The sequence below is a fragment of the Oncorhynchus masou genome, chromosome 23, assembly GCF_036934945.1.
Source record: "Oncorhynchus masou masou isolate Uvic2021 chromosome 23, UVic_Omas_1.1, whole genome shotgun sequence".
Lineage (NCBI taxonomy): Eukaryota > Metazoa > Chordata > Actinopteri > Salmoniformes > Salmonidae > Oncorhynchus > Oncorhynchus masou.
In genome coordinates this window covers 63,611,223-63,621,605 of record NC_088234.1, presented here as the reverse complement: position 1 = coordinate 63,621,605, position 10,383 = coordinate 63,611,223, and the positions used below count along the sequence as shown (strand labels likewise).

The 10,383-nt window shown below is 41.7% G+C and overlaps 2 protein-coding genes across 5 annotated transcripts in view; both read right to left on the bottom strand.

The window, feature by feature from the left end:
• Window positions 1-3,575, bottom strand: part of LOC135511182 (eukaryotic translation initiation factor 4E-like) — a 33,797-nt gene extending 30,222 nt beyond the window's left edge. The window contains exons 1-2 of the mRNA XM_064932799.1: window positions 3,495-3,575; window positions 1,964-2,064 (exon numbers count right to left, since the gene is read on the bottom strand). Coding sequence (XP_064788871.1) covers window positions 1,964-2,064; window positions 3,495-3,527 — 134 coding nt within the window. The 5' untranslated portion in view covers window positions 3,528-3,575. The remainder of the gene's footprint in view (window positions 1-1,963; window positions 2,065-3,494) is intronic.
• Window positions 3,576-4,016: 441 nt separating this feature from the next.
• Window positions 4,017-10,383, bottom strand: part of LOC135511180 (methylcytosine dioxygenase tet3-B-like) — a 74,610-nt gene continuing 68,243 nt past the window's right edge. For all 4 annotated transcript variants that reach the window (XM_064932792.1, XM_064932791.1, XM_064932793.1 and 1 more), the window contains 3 exons: window positions 9,504-9,680; window positions 8,654-8,810; window positions 4,017-8,456 (listed from right to left, as the gene is read on the bottom strand). In XM_064932792.1, the coding sequence (XP_064788864.1) occupies window positions 7,282-8,456; window positions 8,654-8,810; window positions 9,504-9,680 (1,509 nt within the window). In that variant the 3' untranslated portion in view covers window positions 4,017-7,281. The remainder of the gene's footprint in view (window positions 8,457-8,653; window positions 8,811-9,503; window positions 9,681-10,383) is intronic.

Genomic DNA, 10,383 nt, shown 5'->3' with positions numbered 1-10,383 from the left:
CACACTCATTCATGTGTATATACACACACACACACTCATTCATGTGTATATACACACACACACACTCATTCATGTGTATATACACACACACACACTCATTCATGTGTATATACACACACACACACTCATTCATGTGTATATACACACACACACACTCATTCATGTGTATATACACACACACACACACTCATTCATGTGTATATACACACACACACACACACACACACACACTGACTCAACTCCAGCCACTTCAATAATGGGAATTGATGGGAAAGGATGTAAAATATATCACTATCCACTTTAAACAATGCTACCTAATATAATGTTTACATACCCTACATTATTCATCTCATATGTATACGTATATACTGTACTCTATCATCTACTGCATCCTTATGTAATACATCACTTTAAACAATGCTACCTAATATAATGTTTACATACCCTACATTATTCATCTCATATGTATACGTATATACTGTACTCTATATCATCGACTGCATCCTTATGTAATACATGTATCACTAGCCACTTTAACTATGCCACTTTGTTTACATACTCATCTCATATGTATATACTGTACTCGATACCATCTACTGTATCTTGCCTATGCCACTCTGTACCATCACTCATTCATATATCTTTATGTACATATTCTTTATCCCCTTACACTTGTCCCCTTACACGTGTCTATAAGGTAGTATTTTTGGAATTGTTAGTTAGATTACTTGTTGGTTATTACTGCATTGTCGGAACTAGAAGCACACGCTCACACACGGTCTCGCGCACGCACACGGTCTCACACGCACACGGTCTCACACGCGCGCACACACACACACACGTGTACACTCACGCGCACACTCATGTGCGTGCGTGCACACACACGCACACACGGCCCTAAATAACGCTTAGGCGGCCTGCCCAAGGATGTCAATGACAGAAAAATCCCTGCGAATAGAATCTGAAATCCACTGGTCTGGGATGAAGTTTTTCAAACAGGAAAAAAGACCAGAACTATAGAGTTTTAAAGCATCAGAATGGCCCAGAATCTGTGGTTAGGGAGGGACAGCATCCACCTGAGGCAGGGACAGGACAGACAGAATGGTCTAGAGTGGGTCTACTGAGGCAGTGTTTTATGTCAGCAGTTCTACCCGGTCCGATGTACTGCCTATAGTAGTCTATGGCCTGGCTCCCTATTCAAAAGACAGCCACTCGATTGGATGTGCTACAACAGAAAAGTGATGACATCACAATGTCAAATCTGTAGAGAGCAAGTTTGATCAGCTTTGTCCTTCTTCTTGGTTTAGGGATAAAGCTAGCTGTGAGCATGTGAATGGAAATATTTTAGGAAGCACCAAAGCGTTTTGGCCTAGTGAACGTGACCCTAGTATCCCCATCTGGGTTATGTTAATTTAGGCACACAATAACAACACGTTTTAAAAGGTTTTGCAACTTTTTAAAAACGACTTTGTTTCTTATTGGACAAGTCCAGTTCTGATTGTCATCCCCCCCCCCCGGTTTCCCCTAATGAATATACTCCTGGTGTCAACGCTGAGCAGCAGATGTGGTGTAATCAGCAGCCAGTTGTCAGCCAAGTGGAAATATTGTACCAAACAAGCACTGCTTCCAGCCCAAACATCTACAGGACAGACATGTAAGTCACATACAAGTCTTTTTGGTGGAGGTTCCACTGTAGTGAGTCATGGGCTACAGTGGCAGAGTAAGGAGCCCCTCTCTGTATTGACCTATGGTGAATAATATGGCAGGCAGAGTAGATTCACAGAGGATACATCTTTTCTAATCCTATCTGTTATGCTATATAAAACTGGTATTCTGCAAAGTAATAGCCTATGTTTCAGGCTACCTGTGTTACTGATTGTTGCATGTGCTGACTACCACACAAAAAGTTGTCTCATTTACTAATTGTAATGCACAAAAGCAGACACACACACTGTACCCATACTTGTTTTGCAGGGGGTGTTTGATGTACTGCTCGGAATCAGTGACCACAGGTGGTGCAGTGGGGATTACTTCAGGTTGGGGCTCTTCTGTTTCAGGTGCATTCTGGATGAGATGACACAGCAAAAACATTCATCAGTACAATATTAGCTGTTTGCAGGAAATCTGACATCTTTAGACCCATCCTGCCAATAGCAATCATATCAATATCAAGGATAATTATGGAAACTAACCGGGGCAGCAGGTAGCCTAGTGGTTAAAGCTTTGGGCCAGTAACTGAAAAGCTGCTAGATGGAATCCACGAGCTGACAAGGTAAAAATATGTCATTCGGCTCCCGAACAAGTCTTAACTGACTTGCCTAGTTCAACAAAGGTTACATTTAATAAAACTACTACAGACACTAAAACAATACTACATGTATTCTACCCATGTCAGACTACATTTTAACGTTTTGAATAAAGACAAAACTAGGATTTATGCCATTTCTACTACTGAATGATACATACAATGCCTCTACATGTCTACTGAATATCTACCAACATCTCTGTAGATGCTGAAGATCTAGACTTCCACTATTGAAAGATCTAGAACAAGGTAATGTGAGGTGACAATGGCTAGCCGGCTCTGTTTTGTCAATATGGTTAGCTAGCTAGCTACGTTCTGTTCACCTGAGACTAAGCCAAACGTTTGTGTAGTTAGTAGCTATTAGTAATGGCTACTAGAGAGCCACATGTGATTGAAACTCTACCTACTACTCTGTAGCTAACTCCTAAGTAGTTAGCTAGACCGTCCATATGCTTCATCTCTGATTCGCCGCAAGTCATGCGCCTGCTGGATGGGGCCGATTCCAAGATAGCTAACTACTTCAGTATACTGGATGACTCACTCACTAGTACGTTAACTAGCCAACTAAATCACTTTTAACGTTAACTTCTACAGTTGCTAGTTAGCTAATTCAATAACGTCCGATTGTCGTATAGCTAATTGGGAACAGTTTAGCTAGCTAACTAGTTACAACTAGTAATTCATTCAATTTGGCCCCAAAACAGGTTAATTTGTGCAACATATGTGCAGATTCAAATGAGCAAGCCCATGGCAGCAAGTTAGTTAACTTCAGCCATCAGGCTAGCTAGCTATAGTTAGCAAGGTAACGTAAAATCTAGCTAACACAGCACAGACACACGTGTCTAGATGTCACATTGTTTTATCGTGTAAATAAAAAGCAATCACAAATACGATCAATAGTTTTGAAGGGACACAGTAACAGTGTAATATATTGTATTGACTCAATGAACCAAGTATTAACTACCTAGCTATGTCCAGTCCCTCCCTGCCAACAGTCTCCAATGCCACCCCCTAAATCCATCGCTAGCATTGCTGAGCATGTTGGAACCAGACACCAACACTTTCACAGATCCTGGAGCAAAATATTCCGTTAAAACCTGGTAGATTTAAACACTATAAGATGAAACTTAACCAAATAAAAACAGGATGGGTCCTACATTCAGTTTTTATTCGTGAAATGTCCACATACCTCGATCTCGCTTACCGGCTCCGAAGTCGCCATCTTGCCTGTAGAAATGATCCTGTCAGTTCGGAGCTGGTGCGTCACGAATCACTCAAAAAAATACGGAAGCCTTTTTAGTTCAAGAGCATGTGAATGGCAGAAAGCCCACTATCCCTGACAGTAGACTTTTCGCACGCAGGTATATTATCACTATTTATTCCAACTATAATACTACAAATATGTAAGTCTCCACTACACTGTGACAAAGGAATGGACCTTTGACCTGGGAATAAGGTAAGCTATCTTTTTTGTTCTACTGGTTACCATTTATTCCCAAAAGTACATTCTTAAGGGTCTTCACACACATTTCTAAATAGGGGTATTGTCATCTGTTATGTTCACCTGAGACTGCACACACACACACACACACACACACACACACACACACACACACACACACACACACACACACACACACACACACACACACACACACACAGTATAGTTTGTATAACTTATTGTCAATAAAGCAAAAAGACACACAACAAGTCCAAAATATAAATACATCTTTATTTCACCAGGGGGTAGCCATTGACAGGAATGCTGAATTTAGTATTTTCTCAAAACTGTCAAACTGATATACACCTTAGTTATTATGTACAGTCATTTTGTCAATCAGTTGCAAAATAACAAGACTGTTATCTACAAACCATGAATAGTACAGTAAAACTGTCAGTTCCACATGAAATGTGTATTTTATACAGTTTTATTCCAATAAAAACCTTTGAGTTTTAAAATGCTGGTGCTAGTTTTTCCTTATTGATGTACATGTAGGTTACCACAGTTTTCAAGTCACACATAATGGTAGAACCAAGAAATCTTCAAGTGAAACAATTACAAAAGTTTATTATCTTACAAACTGTCTTATGTAAAGCTGGAAACATTTTAAAGTGACTGTTTTCTACCACATTATTAACTTGCAACGGCCTACATTCAATATAATGTAATAGACTATATATGTACTGCAGCTACTTTGTATAAAATGCATTCAATCTATGTGTCAACATTTATCTCAGAGGAAAAATCTAAGTATATGGTTTGACTTTGTCAATCTGTTGACAACATTATTGGAAGAAAGAGAGTTGTGTTAGGAGACTGTGTGTGCCCTAGTTGGGTTGAAGCCTGGGTAAATGAACAACCTCACACCTGAGAAACAAAGAGAAAAACAGACATAAAAAAACATATATCCAGATCTGTGTATTACTCAAATGAAAGCACCAGTGAAATGTGCTTTATCTGCATTGAGCTGCATTAGAGCTAGCATATACTGAGACAGATCAATACAACAGATGCCTAATCAATTGCAGTATTAGTGAATGGGCCCATATTTACATGGTTATGATGGACTAATGTGAGCATTGATGAATACCCTACATGGTTGCCACCTATTAAAGCAGGTTTATACTGTATACTGCAGAGGTCTACTGTCTGACTCAATACCTGATAGACCTAGAACTTATGATGAAAAGATGCAGAGAATTGATGCTACTCTGTAACTCTGTTCAAGTTGACCAGTGACAAGATTGAAGTACTGTAGTACATAATGCATTCAGGACAGAGAAGGTAGAGCACAAGGGTATGGCATGCCCATCCAGAAGGGAAACAGCAAATGCTAGTCATTCAAAAAGCATCATAACATCACCCCGAGAATAAACACAGGCTTTGTCAGTGCAGCATCACATTTTGACGAGTTAGCACCATCAGAAAGTGACTACATTTCGACCCTGAAACGGTATGTCACAAGCATTGAGGTTGATTCTATTTCAAAAGCCTTATATCCAGGATTTTCAAATTAATTTGAATGAATAAGGTTGAATTGGAAAATTCTCTCTGAATATTACCGTTCTTTTTCTGAAATGACACAAGTTAACCCCAACCCTGTATGCCACATTCAGACACCATGTGAAACAGTTATGTAAATGGTATGTAAACAACGTTTTTAACAACATTTCAACACTGTTACAGCAGCTGAAATGATCCGAGGAGTGTTTTATTCTGTCAGAGCAGCTTCACCCAAAGAGTAAAGACGAGGCAATGAGAAACAACAAAGGATTTGGTTGGTTTTCTCTCCACTTGTATAATGTATTTATACCCAGTATATGGACAAACATAAGTGCCAATCAATGCCCTAGTCAGTTAAAAAGAGAGGATAGAAATGCTGTCATATTACTGTAAGAAACATACAGTAATATAGTCACCATTTCTGAACAGGTTTTATGTGGTCTTTTCAGCTGTGTCTGTATCAAAAACAGACAAGTCCTATTTAAAACACTCTGGAAGTTCAGACAGTGAACCAGACCTGGGTTAAAATACTATTTCAAATATCTCAATTACTTTCCCATACATTCAAAGTAATTATTTAAAAAGACAAGTAGTTGCATCTAGAAATTTGGAAAGTATTTGAAAATACTCAAATACACTGATGCAAATACATTCCCATGCATTTAACCCAGGTATTTGAAAATATTATTTTACATAAGTATTTGAAAATACTATCAATTTGGTTTTTACAATCAACCATTAAAATATTCAAATATAAGTACTTATTTTGGGCTGTGTATTTTGAAAATACTCAAATACATAGAATTTTTTTTTTTTTTAAATACCAGATACTCAAATGCACATGTATTTGAACCCAGGTCTTCAGTGAACGTACTGTACATGGTTATCCAGATTCATAAAAATTAAGTGTCGTTGAAAACAAGCACCATAATCTGACACAATCTTTATATGCAGCATTTCATAATTGCTTAGTAAGCCAGTTTTTTTGTGAGACTGATATGCAATTTATAATGTTACAAATTCATAGTTGAATAAAATCATTCTACAACAAAAAAACAAAAACGAACAGGTTTCAAACAAGCTGTCGGATATATCTCTCTATCTGTACATATTGGAACGGGACCTTTTTCAAGTTATGAAAAATAAAAAAGTGCTTTTTCAATATGTCATCATATATCTATCTGTACGTTTAACAAAAAGACTAAAACGATCCAGCCCAAAACAAGGTAGTAAAGTTCCTTCATGACCACCAATAGAGGAACGGGAAGAGAAGGAAAAGCACCATGCTACATGGGTACATTTTTTTCACATAAAACAAGAGTAAATGTGTGTAGTCTAGTCTTACATACTGTGTAATATGTGGTGTGTTTATTGAAAGTTGCTGCTACAGATGGCACCATTACATGATCAATCATTGATAAAACTCATGTTGTGAAAAGAGCACTCTTGGCTGAAACAAAGACCATAGAGACTTGACATGAGTGTTTACTAGTGTAAAATGCTGGATGACAGCAAAATTGCAGTAAACAGGCTTGCATCAAGAAATAAAATAAAAAAATAGTTTTTGAAAAATGGTCAGAATAAATAATCACATCTTGTTTGTTCTTATTAATCAAGTTGTATTTAAAACCAGTTTAAAAACATATTTAAAATTGGTTCTGAGCACCATCTCTTTACATGAAAAAACCAGACCCCAAAAATCATCACCAAACACTAAAAGTCACAGTTAAAAACCCACAAACGATATTCTTCCTCATCACTTTGAAAGCAGAGACGAAGAGAAACAAAAATAAACAGACATACGTTTGGAAAAAGTAACACAATGAAATAACACAGAAAAAGGAGATTAGAAGTGTAAAGTTGATTGAGGTAAGGCAGTAGCACAGGGTGGTGTGTGTGTGTGTTAAAATGTAATCGCTGTATGTGTCTGTGAGTGAATGTGTGCCTGTGTACGTGTGTGTACATAACAGTATCATGTCCAGCGGTTGTAGGGGCCCGTGACCTGTGTCAGAGCATAAGGGGACACAGTGACCACCCCATCCCGCGCTACGGTCACCGCCTGCCGGGTAGGAACCTTCAACACCCCTTTCTTCTCCTCCGGGCCCTCCTCTTCTACCTCCTCCTCAGGCTCCACACTCTCAGCCCCGGCCCCCTTCCCCCTCTTCCCCTTCCCCTTGACCGGGCTAACCTCTTCCAGGTCCAGGCCCATCCCTATCCTCTCAGCCTCCTCCTCCCTCTCCCGCTCCCTCCGGGCCATCTTTGCCTCCCACATGTGCAGGCCATGGTCAGGCTCGTTGAGGGATTTGTGCTGGTAGAAGACCAGGGAGATGCGGGTGGGGTGGCTGCGGTCGGGTCGGAGGATGGGGGTGGTGGCATGGAGCTCTCTGCGTGCGCACTCAATCAGAATGGAACCGTGGGAGGGAGCCACCGCCACCCCGCCAATGTCACTGTCCAGGAAGTTGTGCTCGCTGTCTGACCACACCTCTTCCTGTTCCTGTTTGACCTCTTCCGGGTTGGGGAAGAGAGGGGGAGGGGCCTGAAGGGGGAGATGAGTGGCACAGTGGGGGAGGTCATGACCTCCATGACCTTTAATCCCGTCCCCGATCTCCTCCGCCACCCCGGGGAGCCCGTTGAGTCTGCTGTGGAGGCCCTCTGGGTGGGGGAGGGGGGCGGAGAAGGAGGAGGAGGATGCAGGAGGAGTACTGTGGCTGTGGGGGGGTCTGACAAGAGGGGAGCAGTGCACCTCGTTGGGTTCCATTTTAAACGTCCTGGGGGGGTAGTCGCCAGGTGTCCCACATCTCTCAGTGTTCGCCAGCTGCTTTCTGATGAGTCCTGGGGAGTAACCATTTACATCCTCTCCCATTGTCTTGTAATGGAGGGGGGAACCATTGCACTGGGCCCCTGGTGGCGCTCTGTATCCGTACTGGGTGGAAGGCATGCCGGGGCGATGGGAGGAAAGAGCCTCCATCCCCGGGGTGGATCTTCCTGGAGGAGTGGGGTAGGTGGGAGTGCTGTGGTGGTAAGGGCTAGGGGAGTTAGACTCTGGAGCGTAGGCACCCACACTTCCTGGTGTGAAAGAGCTGTAGAAGGACTGAGGCTCTGCTTTGAATGCGGAGGATTGATCCACTGATGAAGTGCTTTTGGAACCTGGAAGGTGAAATATACAAACCAGGATCAAGCATTTTATTGTAAGAAAAATGCAGAAAATCAATCAACCAATTAATCAATTAGTAAATCATTAATAAATTAATTAATCTACCAACCAACTGATTAATCATTCATTCATTCAACCAATCAACCAACTAATCAAACAACCAATCAACCAACCAACCAGAGGTCTCTACCTTTGTTGGTGATCTCGGTCTTGACCTTGCCCGGGGTTAGTGGACTCTGTCCAGGCTTCCTGTCCTGAGCTGCAGCCTGTTTGTCAGCCTGGGCCTTCAGCTTGGCCTCCTGCTTCCTCTTACGGGCTGATTTCACCGGCTCAGCCAGCAGACGCACCTGGTGATGATATAAACATGGTCATTTAGTAAAAGCTTTTATCAAGTGGTTTGAAGTAAACACGCAAATACAGTACATCCCACTGGGCACAGACATAATTTCAATGTTTGGTTTGGATTTTCATTTGGTTGAATTTCACCATGTCAATGGATTTCGGTTAAAAGTTGGTTGAAAAAAAATACGAAATTCCTTTATGTTGATGACTTTTTGCAAATCCAATCAGTTTTCCAAGAGAATTCAACACCATCACATATATTTTTTGTTGTTGAAATGACATGGAAACAATGTTGATTTTGCACAGTGGGATGTGACTTGTGCAAGATCAAACCCCAAACTCTCCAATTGACATGGTCTTGACGCCAACTAATTTCAATCCCGTAGAGTGCAAGGCTAACCAACCCTCATCCGGGTGAGCAACTGGAGGTTGATTAGTAGAATCAAGTGTGTTAGAGCAAGGCTGGAACAAAAGCCTGCATACCCAGTAAGCACAGGAGGAGGATTGGCCACCCCGTGTAAAAGCCCCTGCCTCCTGGTTCTCTACAGGGGGTAAGAACCGATTTAGGGTGAAGTAGACGCTGATCTCTTGGGTCAGTTTCATATTTTCCCCACTAATGGTTACTGTTAGGTTTAGAGGAGAGGAAGCTGCTCCGAGATCTGCACCTAGGGGAAACATAGGAAAGCGTAGGAACCGACCTCTCTGGGGAAGGCTGACAGCACCTGCAGGGCCCCAGTCTGGATCTTGTCCCACTGACCATCGGCACGGCCAAACTCATCCCTCTGTGAGATCTTATAGAGGGGTAGGACGTGGAGCTGTTCATCCTCAGGGATGTTACGCACCGCACGGTTGTCCTCCTTGGTTAAAGTGCAAACCTGCAGGAGGGTCAGACAACAATACATTTGACATGAATGGAAAAGACTGGCAAAGTATCTGAGAGTTTCTGGGATAAAATGCCTACGGTATCTTGGTTGAAGTGAAAACGTGTGAGGTGACCAAAAAGTGCATGACATCTCATATCGATTTTTGTTTCCACTATGGATTTGTAAAAATTATTTGATAGTGACATTTGTCTAAGCTAATGTTGAATTCTGCTTCCAATGGCCCAGTTACAGTATGTCCATTAATGCACAAAACACGACCACAACACTAACTCTCAACGGTGTTGTCCATTAAAATGCTGGCACAAGAAGCAAGTGTGTGTAAGTATTTGTGTTTCTCTGTGTGTGCGCGAGTGAGCGAGAGGATGTATATATCAACAAAAATGAGAAAGCCTACAGGGAGGAGGTTAGAGCCCTGGCGGAGTGGTGTGTGGAAAATAACCTCTTCCTCAACGTCAACAGAACTAAAGAGCTGATCATGGACGACAGGAGACAGAAGAGGGTACACACCCCCATCTTCCTCCACGGGGCCGCAGTGGATATGGTCAAAAGCTTAAAGTTCCTCGGCATGCACATCACGGAAGACCTGAAATGGTCTCACCACACCAACATTGCAGTGAAGAGGGCGAAGCAGTGCCTCCAGAACCTCAGGCGGCTGATCAAATTCCCTCACAAACTCCTACAGATACACCATTGA